At 40.7% G+C, this 19,217-nt stretch overlaps 1 protein-coding gene across 1 annotated transcript in view; it reads left to right on the forward strand.

The window, feature by feature from the left end:
• Positions 1 to 19,217, forward strand: part of CLYBL (citrate lyase beta like) — an 81,780-nt gene that overhangs the window by 53,266 nt on the left and 9,297 nt on the right. Inside the window, exons 2-6 of the mRNA XM_010161879.1 lie at positions 261 to 449; positions 4,037 to 4,138; positions 5,926 to 6,019; positions 7,375 to 7,542; positions 12,653 to 12,777. Of these exons, the coding sequence (XP_010160181.1) occupies positions 276 to 449; positions 4,037 to 4,138; positions 5,926 to 6,019; positions 7,375 to 7,542; positions 12,653 to 12,777 (663 nt within the window). The 5' untranslated portion in view covers positions 261 to 275. The remainder of the gene's footprint in view (positions 1 to 260; positions 450 to 4,036; positions 4,139 to 5,925; positions 6,020 to 7,374; positions 7,543 to 12,652; positions 12,778 to 19,217) is intronic.

Genomic DNA, 19,217 nt, shown 5'->3' on the forward strand with positions numbered 1-19,217 from the left:
GTGGTGTAGAAATACTTAGACATAAAACCCAAGCATTTTATTTACCAGTTACAAAGAAATAAGGGAGGTAAAACTGCGAGGTGCTGGTGACGACTGCTTCAATAAAAGACCGAGAGTGACAGATGTTTTGGGGACAAAAATATACTGGCTGCCTAGCTTTTCCCTGCATCATTTCAACAAGTTTTCTTCTCAGTGCACTTTTCTGTCAATAGAAAATAAGGTTTTCTTTACTTATGCCTCTAAACTTATATATATTGTAGAGAGAAGCAAGACTGATGGTTGTGAAAACCCTTGAAGAGTTTGACTTTGGCCATGCCGAGAAGTGTGTTAGGATAAACTCCGTGTCCAGCGGTCTTGCAGAAGATGATCTTGAGGTGCTTTTGCAGTCCAAGACCCTTCCTTCAAGCATGATGCTGCCAAAGGTTGAAAATGTTGAAGAAATAAGATGGGTAAGTAAGCGTCAACACCACCGTAGATTTTCACTGAAGTTGTTGGGCCAAGTTCATACAGACATAGAGATGAATAACTCCTGAGTTATGGAGGAGGCTGCAAATACCATCCAATGTTGTTGCTTGGCTGAGGGAATTGGGAAATGCATCCATTTAAATGTGCTTAAGTTGTGCTATACAAAAAACGTATGTATGGAACACCTTGCAGTTATAAAGAAAAAGAGGTTTGTTTCTCCCACGGTCAACGAAGAACCAATATTGATGTCAGAGTATCTTATAAAAAATAGAGGCATAATTACCTGTCTCTTCTGTATCCTAACAAGCCAAATGACTGTCCCTGTCCATGTGCCTTAGATACATGCATTGGAAGCAGGAGATGGGAAAACCGTGCTAGCAACATATGAAAAAATGGGTTGGGGGGGAAGGTCACTCCCTGGGGCAACTGGAGGAACAAACAGGAAGCTTTTAACTAGTGTTTTTAATTAGCACAGATATTATTTCCTGACCAGTTCTCTATTTCTTCCTTTTTAATTGCTGACAGGTGTGTTTGTGTTTCACGACTGACTTTTCAGCCAATAAAAACCTGAAATGTAAATGGTTGGCATGTCAAATTACTTAAGAAAACTTTGAAATAGGCCTAATTATGCTATAATTGTTTTAATTGTCAAGAAAGGGGGACGTTTGTTTAGATACACCATTATTGATGTAACATGCCAGTAAAGGAATAATGGCTAATTATTCACTTCTATATTTTTGCAAACTGCTAGCCGAGCAGCTAGCACGCGTGCAAGCTGTGATGAAAGGCAGGCAGACGTATTTAGGATCTATTTTAATCTCAGCATCTAACCTTGATCAAACCGTTCAGATCAGGCGTGAGCGTAGAACTGAGCCAATGCGTTGGGTATGTGACGAGGCCCGTCCGGGCCGTGGCACTGCCCCTTCATCCTCCGTCGCTCACGGCGGAAGGTACGCTGTCCCCTTCCACCAACGTTTAATTAAATTAAGCGGGGTGTACCTCTCAGGGTTTACAGCCCTGTAAGTGTTAGGCGTAACTCGTCAGTAATGAATATTCATGCTTCCAAAATGGCAGGGCCCTCGCTGCCATCACGTAGGTTTTGCAGGGAGGTGAGATGCAGAGGCTCTTTGTCCCCTATTCCCCTTCCACCTTCCCTCTCGCTAACTTTGATTTCTGTCACAGAAAACAAGCCAGCCCCAACAACTTCTGCCTCATGGCCCGCCTTGCGCTTCCCTCTCACTTTGCCCAACCTTTGCACACAAAGACCGCGCTCTGCTCAACACCGCTGCCTTCTTTTCCCAATCCTCCCAAAATTCACTCCGCCGTGATTTTTCAGCCTCCCTGAAGCTGTTTATTTCCCCCCACACGTACCCACCTCCCCCCCCTTCATTTTTATTTATGTGCAGCAGAAAACCTGGAGGCTGATGCACAACTAAAAGATGGGCTTACTTGTTTTCTTTTGTGTGAGAATCTCTTGCTTTCCTTTTGTCCCTAGTGTGGGTACTTGTTTGACTGGCATGGCTTATTGGACTATAACAAGCGTAACTCTCCCTCCTTTGTGGCGGGACAATTCTCCCACAAATCCCGACCAGTGTGCATTCTTCCCGACACACTATTGGGTGTGCACTGGAATTGAAAGAATTGCTGAGGCCTTGCTACTTCATCCCCTCCCCAAGCTTTGTGGGTTTGGGTTTTTTTTCCCTCCACCTTCTTTTTTTTTTTTTTCCCCCTTTCTCCCTGAAATGAACACTTTACCGGGCCGGAAACGTTTAATCGTCTCCTTTTGAAAAAAAAAAAATTAGTTGAAACTTCTCCACTCGTTACCTTTTGTACTGGTGCTTACTACAAATTTTTTAAAAGGGAGAGGAAGTGAGACAATATTTAATTAAACATGCTTTTTTTTTTTGTTTACCCTCAAAACAAAAGATAGCAAAAATCCCAGGGGGCTGACTTTTAAAATATTTTCAAATAAAATAAGAGGTCCGCTGCTTTAGCTTGCACCTAAAATCTAACCACAGTAGTGCTTTTTACTTTTTTTTTTCCACTTAAAAAAAATAAAAGTCAGATAGGAGTCTCAAGAATATATGCTGATGCCATTATATTACCTCATTTTCTGCCTTTGCCTGGATGAAGTTTACTGTTTTCTGTCGCTCTACTACCTGCCATACTGTACACTCGCACGTGTGAATTGCATTGATTATTTATTTTTTTTTCTCCTTGCACATTTTTGGGTGGAATTTCTTCACCAGAGAAAAGTTACCAAGTGGGCCACAGGGACGATGCAAAGCAGGGAAGGGCAGAATTCTTCATCGAAGAAAGCTGTGATTTATTTTGGCCTAATTGTAAAGTTACTGCAAATTGCTGGAAAGCTTTTTTTCAAGATCTGGGTGATTAGATTTTCCTTCTTTTGGGGAGGGGCAGTTGGGGGAAGCTAAAAGGGGAAATAACACCTCTAATCCAGCTTCTGGTAAATAGGCTGCCAGCTTTTAAAATGAGTTTCCTTTCTATTAGTCAGAATATTATGCTAAGCCTTAAGCATTAGTTTTTTATGTTGCCATAGCAGCCTTATTCCTGCAGGGTTGTGACCTGCGATGATTACAGTACAAAGCTTATAGGGTCTTGAAACCCCCTTTGAAGATGAAAAGTCTTTGATGGTTTATATTTATGCAAATCTCTTAGATATGATTTACCCAACTGAGACTGAATGGAGAGATGATTAAAATTCCCTTTCCTTTGATATCCATTAATAGTTGAATATTCCTTAAATTTAAAATATATGCATATGTTATTTTTATCTTTATTTACTAACATATTTTGGCCATACCTGCGATATGTTTATCTCCACGCAAATTAGTCGATCTGGACAGACATAATAGATTTACAATATAGGGCTGAGGGTTTTTTCCCCCTTTTTTTTTTCCTTTTTTTTTTTTTTTTTCCCTTTTGCCCAGGGAAAAATCTGTGCAAGAGCTTTTGTATGTTTCCAGATGATAGATTTTGGAATTTGGGCTACCCCACTGGCAGCTCAGAGCTAGCTGTGAACTGGTCTCATGGAAAAAATTGGCAAGCTTTGGTCTTCAAAGAATTAAACTTCCTTTTTAAGGCCTTCCTAGGTAAGCTAAAAAATTATGAAGAAAAGGCTATTGAACAAAAGGGTAACGGTGCCGTAATGAATAATACGGATGCCACTTAGAAGGCTGGGGAGCACTTCCAGTGATGGCAGTGCTGGACCTGAAACAAAACCGGACCTCAGGTATAGCAGCACATCATTGTTTTCCAGGGCCCGCGGATTTGCATTTCACTAAGGGTGAGAGGTGCTAAGCCTGGATTTTTTCTTTTTTTTTTTTTTTTTTTTGCCCCCCCAGCCTCTAAAGTTAGAAATGTATGGGAATGCTGCAGTTTCAAATCCCAGGCCTTGTTAAATGCTGGTTGAATTTTTTTTAACTTGAAGGTTTTGGGATGGGGAGAGGTGTTGTTACAACCAGGTGAAAATTTAACGTGTCTGATATATGTAGGCTGTTCCTTTTTTTTTCTCTCTCTCTCTCTGATAGCTCATACTGTCTAGTTTTAGTTTTCAGACAAATTCTTACATCACCTAAAAGGCCGGACACTTGTAGAGCCAATGAATTTTATCCCTTTTGTGGAAACTGCCGTGGGCTTGCTCAATTTTAAGGTAAGCAGGTCTTGAAGTGTTCATATTTTACCACCTCAGCAGACTAGGATGAGCAAAATACTCCCCGGTCTACCCCCTAATTTCATCAAGGAAGAGAGGTTAAAAAATGCTAAACATATTTTTCAATCCACCAGAACATTTGTACGTTTAACTCCCATGTTTGTAACTGTAAAGACCTTCATAAATTCAAAATATTTCAGTGACAGAACAGTTCCAGATAGCCCATGCCAAATTACAAAATCTTTCTGCATTACTGTTATCATTTTTAACACGCTTGGAGTAGAAACGTGCTTCTCCAAAGATGTGGAATACTCAGAGTGGTGCAATGCACTTGGCTATTCAGTAGCTATCAAACTGGACTCTTATATAACGATTAATTAGAAAAAAGAATTATCATCTTTTCACTATTGCTAAACTGGTATCTTTATAATGGTTTCTATGGGTAACATTAAAACCAAATTCCATGTTATCATTTTTCTATGTATATGATGAGGTGCTTAATGCTTAGGAGTGTAATTAAATTTGAAAATAGGAGCTATCTGGAGAACATGCTCCTTTTTTAGGGTAATTTTAGATCAAATTGTATTTTTTAAGTGCATTTTTAATATAAATTGCTCCCCAACCTTTACTATCAAGTCCAGGTTTTTCAGAGAGGCAAGGCAGCATGGTAATGAAACAGGAGATCCTGTGCATGCACCGGGAATTCAGCGTTCCCCTCCCAAGCTCTTAGGGAAAAGTTGGGGCCCAGCTGAGGACACGCACATCAGAAGTACCCCCAGACGTACCGGCAGGCCTCACGGGCAGCCTGCTCGTTTGATACACCTATTTATCTTACAACACACCCTAACATATCTGGGAACGTAGTAAACCAAATAGACACCCTCCTGCCCGGTGTGCATACACAGAATTAAATCATATTTTACAGCGGCTGAGGTTTTTATTCACCTACAGTATTTTACAGTGGAATTTTTAATATTGCAGTTCCTGATGCTGGCAGGAGAATTGCCTTTTGTGCTTTAAAAGGTTAAGAATAATTTCTTGCCCCACCAGCTGCCATAGAAGAACACCTACTAGTAGAGCTTGTTGTAATTACTTCTCTCTCCGCATACCTTAGCCTTAAAAAATATTATTATTCAAACATCAGTATAAAATAGTAATATTTTGGAAATGCACTTCTTCGTAGAATACCTACAGCAGCAGTGTTATGCTTGGTTTTATTTTAATGCTTTTCTGCAGCACTTGTTGCATTTTTAACTTCCTTAGCTACTTTTTAGTTATATGTAGCAGAAGACTTTAAACTGGCAGTCCTAGAAGGAGTCCTTATACCCTATAAGGAATCCACGACCTTTTTAAACCTTTCATATTGTTTATTTAATAAAGGAGATTCTGATCTTTATTTCTGTTTCTCATGCCCATGTATTACATGTCAAATTAATCAAATTTAATACTTTTTGTTTGCTGTTAAGCAGTATTTGACAAATGTCTTGTTTCATATCATTACCTAAATATCTAAAGTACCGATCACAGCAATGCCCCTATGTCAGTCAAAAGGTAGGGAATCTGCTACGATGTCCTGGATTTACACAGTCTAGGCAGAGAGATGCGTAGGGGAAGATATGCTGAGTCATTTTAAAGCACTGGGCATAGTCGAGCACCTACAATGGCTTTGCTTAACAGGAGCAATTTTAGCTGAAGGATTTTGGTAACACAGAGTTGCTGTAACAACCTCTGTGATCTCTCTGCATCCTGCATTTCTGTAGAAATTAATACTCTGTTCTCATTTGAAGGCTGTCTGTGAAGAAGCACTGAGAACAGGATCGCAGGTTGGCTTTCATTTGGACGCAGTCGTCTTTGGAGGAGAGGACTTCCGTGCCAGCATAGGTTGTTACCCGTGTGTTTACTATAAATGTTAATGTATGGCATTTGCACTGGAGAAGCCCGATGTGATTTATGGCCATTGCTTTTCCCACAGCAATAATTAGAGTAATGATAACGCTTGATTCAGCATTTTACATTTTTGCTTTTTGCCTTAATTTTTTTTTCATTGCAGAAGGTATTACTGGCAAATTAAAACGAGGTCCCTGAGTGTTACAGGACACCGACACTTTCTTGCGCTTCTTGCTTTGAAGTACCAAAAATTAATGAAAAAAAAAAAACCCACCCCAAAACCTGTTGAGTCACTGAAATTATTTAAAAACATGATACCCATAAGAAACATGCACATGTTTTTAAGGACTACATTTAAAAAGTCCCAAAACTCCAGTGTCTGCTTCATCACTGTTTTACAGACAATTATCAGTCAGGCTTTTGACGTCACGCACAAATACTGTCCTGCTACATTTCGCTTTCATATATTTACTTTCATTTGTTCCGTGTTAGTACTGCCACATATTCATGTGAAAACACTATTAGCCTCCCTCAAAAATGACAAGTATTTCACAATTTCTTTTATGAGAGGCTGCTTAGCTTCTTCTTAATCCGATTCAGTTTGAAGGTAAAAGCACAGAGCTATCAACACTTAAAAATAAGTATGTTAGTGTAAAAATTATCACTGCATTATTAAAATATTCATTACAAACTGGGAATCTGTGTCTAAGTAGTGACCCTAAGGAAAGGAACGTATTATTATTATTTTTTCACACGAGCCTTCACGTGAGCATGATGCTTAGCTGGTGCCTGTGAGCACATGAAGTCTCACGAATACTTTTGCCTCTTCTCAGAAGTCGTCTACCATCCTTTTTTCATTCAAAAAATACTAAAGCTTAAATATTCAGCTTAGGACATCAGTTGTGACAAGAATCAGAACCAAGGAATGTGCAATTCTATTCTCAGTGTGAATTTTTTAACCGTTTAATTGTACCCAGCATATCAGTTTGTGGAAAGCTTCTCTTGCTGTTGTGCTTCTCACTGTACATACAGTAAGTAATATCATCAAATAATTACTTTGTGTTAGACCCAAGTCTGCAGTCCTTGCCAAAGCTTCCACTGACTTCAGGCTTACGATTTCTGATTTGAACTAAATCAAAATCTGAATTTTTAAGCTATTTTTTTTCTAAAGGTTTTTTTTTTCTTTTCAGAGGAATATTATTTTGATAATATAGCCTTGCACCCCTTTTTTGTTTTCTAGATTGGTTGAATGAAATCTCAAACTTTCATTTGTCTACATAGGAAATATTTAAAATAGAAAGGTTTTGAACACTCCTGTCAGCTTTTCTTTGTTTGCATTATTTTCATAGGTGCAACAAGCAGTAAGGAAACTCACGATATTCTATATGCCAGGCAAAAAATAATAGTCACAGCGAAGGCATTTGGCCTACAAGCAATAGACCTTGTTTACATCGATTTCCGAGATGAAGATGGGCTCCGCAGGCAGTCAAGAGAAGGTGCCTCAATGGGATTCACTGGTATGACTTTCTGCCCATGTCTCAAAATAATGCATATCTTCTTCAATTTAAATATATTGCTACTTTTACTGTCGCTTAGGCAAATGACTTGTTTTTCATTTCAGGTCGTATGTTGAAAACTCGGTAATACCAAGCTCTTCTACGTTCATTAGCACCTTAAAAATTGCAGCTGGAAATTTTGCCTGAACAGTCACAGGCTGCTTTTTTAAAACCATATCCCATGAAGCGTGTGACTGTTTCTGAAGAGGAGTTGGGGTAGAGGCTGTGCAGTGATTCCTCCCATCACAGAGCATGGGAAAGGCAATACTGTACTGTGCAATAGCCACTCTACAATTGCTTTTTAAAATATTTGGATCCCTTTCTCCTCTTTTTTTAAACAGCGGTTGTTAAAAAATACTTCCTAGGTGAAGGACTCGAGAAGCAAATCTTGTATGCTAATTGCTAGGGTAAAGTTATTTTCTCAACTATTTTCTTTGATTTGTTTTCCACCTCTCCACCCCCACCCCCACCCCAGTAAGTGCTGGTGACACCTCCGGGCATCGGCAGACAGCAAGAGCAGCAGGGTCCTTGCCCCACTGTCCTGTAAGGCAGCCTGTTACCCCGTGACTGGTGTACCAGATCACTCGGACACCCCGGTGTGATGGTGCAGCCACCAAAGATTGGGGTTTTTGCAATAGAAATCATCCATTTTGACATATGCGTTAGGGGATTCTAGCGTACAGGATGAACATTTTGCATTATTTGTCTCTGCGCGTCGTTCAGGATATACATAGAGTCACAGTGCATCTCTTAGGTTTCTGTTACCAAAGGCATGTGTCCTGGTGATGCCACCTAGCAAACTACATTTTCACAGTGAGTGGCATATGATATCTTAAAGCACCAAGCAAAATAACGTAATAAACCAAGCATTCTTTTAAGGGATCTCGATGTGCCAGTAAAAGAATAAATTTCAGTGCTCTTTAGCACAAACTGTCTGCTGAGCTTCCGCATTTCCCAAACCAAATCTTGCTTTAGGAGGCAAAACGGTTAGCTCCTCACAGCTACATTATCCACGTCCATGTGGACTTCCACCCTTCATTCATCTGCAATAGAAGTTGGGAAAATAATAGAGCTCCTGAATGGTAGCACCTGCTGATGGCTACGTAATCTCGACCAGTATTTCCTAGCTTAAGGAAAGACTTGATTTTTGAAAAAAACTTAAGCGTCTGAACCTCCTGTTGACAGAAGATGGAGTTGCAGATGCTTAGCACCTTTGAGAGTGCTCTTCTTGAATGCTTAATGTGTATTTAAACACTTAACTCGGGCTGCCAGTTCAGGAAATTTAGAAATGCTCAGCATAAACAACGTTGATGGTGGTTTGGACTCTGCTGACTTGACAGTGGAAGTTTTCTGACATCAGGAGAGGGTCCAGAGAGGAGACAAAGAGAAAGGTCACGTGCAGCAATTTAGGGCGTAAAGTGAATTTCTAATTGGGCCATAGAGGTGTCTTGCCTTTCCATATGAGGAGGAAGGATCTCTAAAAGGTACAGACTTCATTAAGGTGAACTCGCAGCTCCTGCTTTTTGCCTCCTGCCTTTCCACAACTGTCACTGACACATTTCCAAAATCCAGCAAGCAGCCTGAAAAGCAGTCTGACCATAAGTAGAGATGGGGAAATACTGACTTTTCTGATTTGCTGGGTGAAAAGAAAGAATTAAAAAACTGTTTAAGTTGAAAGAAAAAAGCGTTTTTCATGTATTTGGTAAAACAGAAAAAAAAATGGAGGTTGATCCAAAATGTTTCACTTTTTCTTTTGTTTCTTTTGCTTTAAGTTTATTTATTTTTTTAATAATCTGGTTTGCTTGTTTTGATTAAAATAAAATGTCACTGCAAAACTAAAAGCAAAAACATTTTATTCCAAAACTATAGAAATGAAACATTTTAGCATTTCCAATTTAATATTCCTCACATAAAATTAAAAACAGGTCTTAGCTTAATCCATGACCTTGTATAAAGCAGAAGTCTGCAGATCATATTTGCCACTGATAGTCCTCTGATAACGTGAGGGCAAAATACTAAAATACTTAATAACGAGTTCAAAACACGATTCTTGTTATTTTTAAATATTTAAGATCCTTTACTGCTACTTTTTCACAAAGAATCAAAATAATTGAAATCGACAGAACTAAAATGAACTGAGGCTTCCAAACTGCTCTCATAGCTGGAGAACACACACCTAGCTGCATGCGTAGAGCCAAATTCACCACCCTCAAAACTAATCTAAATAATCTGAATCTAGAATATTCAGCAAAGTAGAGGTCCTTGGATTTTCCCATATTCAGATTTAGACCGGTAGAATTGGCCTTAATGTAATCAAATATGTTCACTCAAGATTAAACAAGCGAAATAATATAACAAAGAATTTCTCAGCTATTTACTTACTATTGTGACCCTCATTGCTTATCGTGGCCAAGTTTTCTTTTCCAGTTGTCTTAAAAGCAGCCTGTTTTTATTTCAGTCAGTGTGTTTACATAAAATGAAATGTTTTCAAAGGTAATTTAGCCTATTTATCTATTTTTATTTATTATTTACTTATATGCGTATCTTTTATGTGGGAGTTGTGTGTGTGTGTCTGTATACACCCACACACAAATGCGTACACACCCGTCAAGATGTTTTACGATCAATACCAGAAGGTGTGGACTTAAAGTCAGTGTGTTGCCTATATAAATGGTCATCAGTTTTAGGAATGTTTGTGTGAAAAATGAGGTAAACCTTGCCATAAGCTTTAACAGCTGACTTAGTCATTATAGAAACTCCTGTGCTACATGCTGAGAAGCCAGATATAAATACGAAACACTATAGGTTTCCTCTCTTTTGCAGTCTTTTGTAGAAGACTAAAATGACACCGTCATACAGTTACCTCAAAGACTTGACAGGCGTTGATTTAAAGCACGATATATCAAGTGGTACTGTAAAAAGGATTTCATGGTCATAAATTTTAATGTCTTCCAATTTTGCACTCTCAGTAACTTGTCAATAACAACAATTCCGTTTAAAATATTTGCTTCATTCCTGCATGGCATTACGTCTATTTTACAGTTATTTGGATACATAATCTGTGACAAAAATCAACTGAGTGCTATAAATCAAAAGTTAGATTATATTCTCTGTAAATGCTTCAGTAACATTTTTGTGAGAAAAAGTATAGCTTCCTGCTACATATGTCTTTATCAAAAGCGAATCTCTTTGCAGGAATGTTTTACACTTTAAAAAATCATATATACAGGTTTTTATTTTTGTTATGATTATAGACTGACTTTAAGTATAATTTATAATATATTCTACATTTTTTCCCAGAAAGTTAAGCTCCATAGGATTTTGCAGGAATTATTTGGATGTCCTTCAGTTTTTAGAATTAGTAGCTCAGCTAGGGAGAATGTGTTGTATTATAAATAAGAAATATCCTAAGCTTATTAATGGTGACATTCGATTAAATAGACTAAAAACTGCATTATTTAAGAAAATTTGCCTCCACATAATTTCTTTCAAAAATACAGTTCTTACTGACTTTTAAACTTTTTGTTATTTTTAAGCTATTTTTTAAATAGTTGCCATATTGAAATTTCAAACTGAACATTTGGATGCCCTTAGGATGATGAACTGAAGATTGTCTGGTGGGAAGCAAAACAAGATAAAACTGAGCTACTTATGGCTTCTTAGGAAAGAAACGGAACAGCACTTTAAAAAGTCACCATTTCTTTGCTCATTAAATTAAGTAGGTTGTGCTGCTGCACCCCCAGATTTTGTTTGCACCCCACGTTGTCACCAGTGCGGTCTCGTGAACGTAACCCCAGGACTTCTCGCAGTGGTGATTTCATTTAAAATAGGTGTATCCCTGCGATCAGGCGTGAGGCTTCTTACACGGCGCGATGGGCTGATTTCTAACGTACGGCTGCCTTCATGTCAGCAAGGCCGTCGGAGCAGACCCCCGTTGCGCGCAGGAAACCTCCTTAGGTCCCTGACGCTTCCAACTTTTCCTTGCGTGCAAAAATCCCGCTCCCGCGAGAGGCTGTAGCGTGCGGCGGGACGGCACGGCTGGGGACCCTCTGTGGCCAGGAGACTGCTCACTTGATGGCAAGTTTGCAGCATCAGGCTCATCCCTCTTACTGGTTTTGATATCTGCCATGGAGGGTCACGTATTCCGCTGGAAGCTGGGAATTGCGGTAGTTTCTCTTTATTAACACACTTCGAAACCAAAGCGCAGAAATCGCGCCGGTCTGTGAAATTCCCTTAGAAATGAACTAATTGTGTCAGATGTTACACTTTTTAGACTGTCAAATAAATTAGATATGTATTTTGTTTTAAGGTAGCTAAATACAATAACAGATTAAAACGGATTATGTGGCTGTCTATTCACGTTTGAAAATCTCTAGTAAAAAAAGCAGCATCCATTTTTATTTTCTTAATGTATGTTTATACAGGAAAAGAATTTAAAAAAGGGTTTTGTAAAGCTGGTAGCTGTTTAATATACCGGTGGTTAAGTAAATGTCGCAGCCTACCTGCAACCGCTAACTATGGCAACAGCAACCATTTAAACAGTGCTGAGGATTTTATGATGCTAAGCCAATACCGAGAGTTTAGGGCATGATCCGTAGGTGACTGGTAACTTTTCAGTCCTGAAAAGCTCTTGCCATCTTCAGATCTCATTTTTCGAACATGTTTTAAAGCAACTTATTTAAGAGGAGCTGGAGCTGTTATTTATATAGTGAAATTCAGCAATGCATTAAACTTCTGTGTTACCGACTTCCCCGGACAAACAACTGCACCTGAAACAACTGAGAGAAGATGTACGGATGGAAATGGGGAGGCAGGAGAAAGAACTGTGCGTTCTTTCAAACAATACTGAATGCAAGCATAGCTCCAGATCTTTTTATTCTTTAAAAAAAATAATCTGACAAAAGGCTATCTGCCTGTTGTCCGGTTTAAAAAATGCAAGAAACCAAATAAAATAATCAGCTAAGGAGCAAGAAAGTCTGTGAGGCATATGAGAGCCTCAAGTGGTTGGAACATTTTGCTTGAACATCTGTTTGTCGATGCATGATTCTGGTGTTATTAATCTTCTTTGTAGGTAAGCAGGTGATTCACCCCAACCAAATTGCTGTTGTCCAGGAACAGTTCTCTCCGAGCCCTGAAAAAATAAAGTGGGCACAAGAACTGATTTCTGCTTTTGAAGAACATCAGCGATTAGGCAAGGTAAATATTTTGTTCATATGCCGTAGTGGAAACCAAATTTGAATAATGTTTGAGATTTAGAAAGATTGGTGATGGCTCTTTGCATTTAGCTTACGAAGTAACCAAGGGTAGTACTGGTGAAATAGACTGTAGAGTGTGTATTTGTTATAAATGTGTCACTTCCCAGTCTACTTGCAAATAGACCGGCTGTCTTTTCCTCCACGCCCGTTTTAACTTGAATTCTTTGAGTACAGAGCCTTTTGAATACCTGCCTAGATCTACAGCGCTGGTGAATTAAAACTCCTTCTCCATCGCGCCACAGAATCACGGTGTTGCTGTCACGGGAAAATACTCGCCACCGAAAGGCAGGTAGCGTGGCAGAGGACTCGGGCTGCCGGCGCAGGCTTTCGTTTATGGAAAGAAATAAACAGATTAGCAAGTCTTGGGGTTTTTTTTTAAAAAAAAAAAAAAAAAAGAAATCTCTTTATGTTGGTAAACCTGTTTCACTTTTGGGCGTTTGATCCTGCAAACAACCCTAGTAGTGAGTGAATTCACTTTTGAGCACAACTGCCTGCAGACCGTGGTTCTTAATCATTAAAAATGGGAATGGTTTATGTGCATTTGTACCAATTGCTCGACCTGAAATTTGGATAAGAGGAGAAAGCAAATTAACACTAGAATATGATTGTTCCTAATTTAGTGCATCATTGAGTCTCACGTTTCCTGCTCTGTGGGTTTCTGCTATGTAAATATTGCGGTGGTGATGCACAATCTGTCTCCACTTTGTGCCAGTAATACTTAAATTAGGGGTCGCCTGAAGGAAGATTTTATGCTAGTTGCGGCATTGTCAGTTAATTATCTTAAAGGTTATTTGCTATAATCCAGTTTGCCTCTTTTTGAAAGGAAAAAAAAAGTTGCAGCTAAATATGTTTATCTTAGTTGCAGCCAAGCCTGGGCTTGTTAAAAGGCAAAGTCCCGATGTCAGAACGGGGAGCGCAGACGAGCGGGAGCGGTTTGCGGGTGCTTCTGTGCCGTTCACGTGGGAGACAAACCTCTTTGGTGGTGAAGTTCATATATGAGACTGTGCATAGGGTCTCGCTTTCGCCGGTGCTGTGTAAAGGCTTTCTGTACACTTCTTCGCTTTCTGGCGGGTAGGAACGGGTTGGAGTGTGTGCCTTCCCCGTTCCCCCGCACTTCTGATACTGCAGATGTTGTGCATTAGAAATGCTAAAAAAGTGAAAGCAGAGATGATGCTTTCACCTCAGGGTACAAGTCTGAGAAGGTATTTGCTATTGCTCTGCCCTTCTCTTTGCTGGACTGTCGCATCCCCTCTGTGGTACCCGGGTGTTTGCAGTACGTCCCTGACTACGATATTTGGGTGCTGTCCTGAGCAGTTATTTCAGGGTCACTATTAGAATGCCTTGTGCCTGCACTTTTTTGTTCCGTTCCCTGGATTTTGAAATATAGCTGTCCTGGTGCAAACAATTCAGGAATACAAACTGTGTGACTGGTTTTGCCCATTATTCCGATTTACGGAACTCGGCTCTTTTACAAAAGGCATCCTTGCAAACACACTGCTGGGGCAAATGTGTAGCAGGTAGAAAAAAGTCAGCCGACACAGCCAAATACTGTGTATGTTTATGACCTGTATAATACTGTTCATTCGGCGGAATTTAGTGTCAGAAACTCATCTAAGGAATACCTCTGTCATATGAGCAATGGATGAGGAGACTGCACTACATTTAACTCTAGTCCAGTGTCGCACAATCACGAAGCCAAACATTTAATATTGAAGAATTCTCTGTTAGGCAAGCATTGCTCTTTGGATTTGTTTTGAAGCTGTTATTTTACTGACATAATGCTGGTTTCTTGCTTAAGTCAGCCATTCGGGGGGGGGGAGGGAGTTGTTTGGGTTTGAAGATTTTTTTTTAATGCTTCTAAAATAGGTTAGAAGCTTCTATAATCACCTGCGAGAACAGATTTGCTGAGGGTTTGTGGTTTGGGCTATTTTTTTTAAACTAACCAGGTGGCACGCTTCATATATTTTCACATGTAGCCATCTATCAATAAAAAAGGACTGGCAGGTTAACGTGCGAACCTCTGGATCTTGCCTCGCTGACGTATTGCCAGGCAACAGAACAAAATTGGAAAAATAGTTTGCCGTCCCGTGCTGCAAACTACTTCACCGAGTTTGCAATTTGGTATTATAAATGTGTCAGTAAGGAGAGCTTGGATGGTCTGATCACTCGATTTTTTTTCCAAAGCAAACATATCTCACCGAGGGAGCCTCTTGCTCCGCATCCTAGAGACATGCTAAAATGTAAGTAATAACTCTTCCCCTACCACCTCCTGACAAATACTCCACGCCGTGGTTTTAGTAATCCTCGTGTCCTAATGAAACACCTCTTCTGTTTTCGTTTTCTTTTTATTATATTAAAGTGTTCGTGTCAGTAAGACTAAAAATATAGCCGTGGTTAATATGGTTGAGACTTGCATGGTTTTACCCTGTTATTAATCAAAGTTGAAAGCCTGGAAAAAATAAATGTGAGGGATTTGGGCGGCTGTTTGTGTGGTAGATAAATTACTGGTCTGCAGTCTCTGGGATCATAGTCTGTTATTAATTGGGTTTAAAGTTTGATGCCCTTAGTCAACAATATTTTATATTAAAATACAGTAATGAGCTTTTATAATCTCCTCCAGTTCGAGAGCTACAATTGCTGTAATAATCTGTCTTTGAGAGAAGCCTGAACCAGACTACTTCATCCTGGAGGCTGAAATGCTTTGACACAGTAGCTCCTAAATGTGAGTACTGAGGTCAGGAAAAATTAGGATCTCAGATGTGGAATTGAAGATGCTGTGGCAGTGTCCAGACAGAAGGATATTAGAGAGTTAACCAGCTGGCCAAAAATATTTGGGCTTACTTTACGGAGATAGTCCTATCTGGGGGTTTGTTTCGGTTTGGCTTCTAGGTGGTTTTGGTTGTGGGGTTGGGTGTTTTACATTTCTAATCTGACTGAAAAATAGCATATCTAGGAAATCAATGGTAACGTATTTGGGGCATTTAGAAGTTGAGTGTTGAAAAAAGTACATTTTGTATTTTATACAACTGTTTATTAAGTGCTCTCTTTTGTCTAGAACTTTGAGATCTAAACATGAAAACTGTTTTAAAAGTATTATTTACATATCATTTCAATATTTTTCCAGTAGAATTGCATTACTAGGGGATATGATGTTCAGAGTTAAAAAAATAATCCTAAAGAAGGCAGGTGTAGCTGTTGGGCAGGTCTCAATATAAGAGTCAGAGCATGTTCAAAAATGAAAAAGAAGAGTAATAAACATGGGTCTCATAGTCCAAAGGACAGCTTTTGTTCTAAACTTTCTAATGTATTTGTGCCACATTAAACAGGGCAATGATCTTATAAATCCAGATTAACTGAGTCCAAAGGGCTAGATTTAGTGGGAGAAGCTACTAGCTTATTTCAAGAAAAAGATCTCACTTCTGTCAGTGAATGTGCAATAGTCTCTTACTACGCAAGTAACTCCTGCGTTTGCATTACCAATACACTGGATACAGGGATATAATCCCTTCTATGAGTAGTTACTGTTCATACATGACAAGAGAGTAAGACACTGGAAATGCATTTTTGAGCCATTCAGCTTGGAAATGCATGAGGCACAATATCATTATCGTAAGAGGATCTTCCCGAATCATGTTTTTCAAATAAAATTCAGACAAAAGGAAAGCAGAGGAGGTTGAGAAAAGGCAGAGGAGGTTGAGAAAAGTAAGAGGAGGTTGCTTACACATTTGTCTCATCTACCAGTTTATAAACACTTTCAAAGCACCCGCACATTAGACCAGGGAACGGGGAGCTAAATGCTGCCGCCACAGTTGTCTGTCAGGTAAGGGTTATTTAGAGTTAAGGTAAGTAATTCTCAAGCCCAAGCTGTAATAAGGGTTGTATATTTTAGATCCCACGGGGCAAAACAGAAGGAATATCTGTACATGCCACATATGAATGCACAGAATGCTTCTTAGATCTGTAGCATATGTTTCTTGCATTATATTCTGTGCCATTGTGTATCATGTTCCCAGCGGCAGAGGAATAATATATACGAACTCCAGCAATTTGACAAACTGCACAGTTTCTTTTACGGACCTTTCCAAGATTATGAAAAATCTCAGGAATGCATTTATTTACACAGCATCTACTCAACAAAGGAATGGAAATTTCCAGCAGTGGCTCCCTTATAATGCTCTTTGTTTAGAAAAAGCTACCCCAAGCCACTGTATCTTGGAGACGATGCGCCCTCATGCTTGGGCCAGATCCAGCTCCCGCTGCTGCCCAGAGAGGTCTCTCCCCGCTGCCCTCCCTCTCCCAGCATCACTATGGTCCCCAGGAAGGCTGTCCGTGCACAACCCCAGCCACGAGGGATCCATCCCGACCCACAGGCACTGGGTGAGCAGGGCTGTGCCCCAGGGACAGCAGGCTCCTCTGGCTGCATCCTGGGAGGGATGCACTGGAGCACCCCTCTGGCACAGGGCAGTGTGGGACCCCATCAACCCACAGGGATTCTATCACACTTTATAGGGTATTGTATTTCAGGGCTTTAGGCAGAGCTGGGGTGAGGGAGCAGCCCGGCTCCCCGCTCCCCTCACCCAGGACAGACAGCAGGCAGAGCTTCGAGGTGCCACCAGCTAAGCGGGAGCCCATCCGGCGCAACGCCGGCGGCACGGGGTACCTCTGCACACACTGGACCACAGCACCGTCAGCCCTTGCTCCCAGGACGCAGGGCATTTGCTGTCGTTTGTGTAAAGCAGGCAATGTATATTCCCAACACTGCAAGTCGGGGGTTCAGGGATTCCTGATAAATTGCCACCTTTCATGAGCTCCGGCCTTAAGAAGTATAGGTTCAGGTGCATCTCCATGCAAAGATGGAGCGCGCTGGTGGGGTTTAAGCGTGGGTCACTGTTCTGTTGTTTGGGTTTTTTAGAAGTGGCCATGTGACAGTTTAATGTGAAAATCGATAAATAGAGACCGAGAGAGCTCATATCAGTACTTGAAGTTTCTCTATACGGTTTTATTATTTGAAAAAGATTTTAGAAACATGTTTTGTGTCACAGTTGAAGGCTTTTCTCTTAGAAAGATCCATCTGGGGGCAAACGTTGAACCTTTACAATAGAGCAGAAGGGGCTGTATTAGCTAATTGCTTGTGCTATACTGATTCCTACACTGGCGCAATCAGTCCTGAGGGAGTTATGCCAGGTGGGGAGAGAAAGAGACAGATTTTACGATGCGGGGCTGCAAAAGCTCCTAAGCAGGGCAGAAACTCATACAAAACATTTTCTTGCCAACTCCCCACCACTACCACTACTCCCCAGCAGGCATTCGGTGGCTCTTAATCTGTTTCCCTCCACTCATTAAAGACCTGTGTCCAAAACGCAGGGGGAGAGGGGCTCGGATGGCGCTTTGACATTTCCCGCAGGGAGAAGTTTGTCCACGAGCCGGGAGCAGAAGGACGAATGCTGTGCCCCTCCACAGCCTTTCCACCTGGAGGTAGCTCCTGGGGGAGGTGGCTCCTGTCCTGAGGGACGTGGGCCTTGCGCAGGGCATGGGATAGCATCCCTCTGGATTCTTCCTCAGCAAGGCACGACCCCTCTGTCCTTGCCGGCTCAAGGAGGGGAACGCAGTGTCTGGGTGAGGCAGGGTGAGTGCCCTTGCTTTTGGAAGGGCCATGCCATGCCAGCACATTCCCAGTGCACACAATGCTTTCTGCGGGAGTGGAGCAGGGAGACACCCATAGCTGCCGACACCTGCCCGCTGTCCTGCCAAAACCTGCTCTGCACCAAGCAACCCACCGAGGCAACTGCCCACCTTCCGGATCCCTCTTTAAAAAACATTAACAAGCGCTCACGAGCCTCGTTCTTGTTTCCGACCAGAGATGTGATGCTCTGACCGGATGGCTCTTTTCAAGGCTTACTGAGGGAATTCGGAAGCCTGTACAGCCAAAATATTGTTTCAGTTAAGTAGCAGCGTTCTTGCTGCCTCTTCACTCCTCTCAGTGCTAGCTGGCTTTTTCAGAGACCCACAGAGGCACGCTGCGAAAGCTCCATCAGCTGAAATAGAGAATGGCAGCAAAAAATGGCTGTTCAACCCCATTCAGAAAATGAATCTGAAATTAGAAAAAGTAGAGACTGCAGAAATAATGGTGATTCCATTCGTGTTGGCAGAACGAGCTTCACTGTTATTACGTTCCTTGCCTTTTTTGTATTTTATAGCTACCTTCTCCTTCACTATCAAATGCTTTTTGTGTGTCCTGAAATCATTTACATCCAGATTAAATTTTCTAGTCTATATTTAACAAATTGCTTCCGTGACTTTAAGCGTCAAGTTAATTCTAAATCACTTAATTAAGGGTGTCTGAGGATACTGAAGTCTTAATATTTGTTACTTTTCATTTTT

Source organism: Eurypyga helias, unplaced genomic scaffold (assembly GCF_000690775.1).
Source record: "Eurypyga helias isolate BGI_N326 unplaced genomic scaffold, ASM69077v1 scaffold5132, whole genome shotgun sequence".
Classification (NCBI taxonomy): Eukaryota; Metazoa; Chordata; class Aves; order Eurypygiformes; family Eurypygidae; genus Eurypyga; species Eurypyga helias.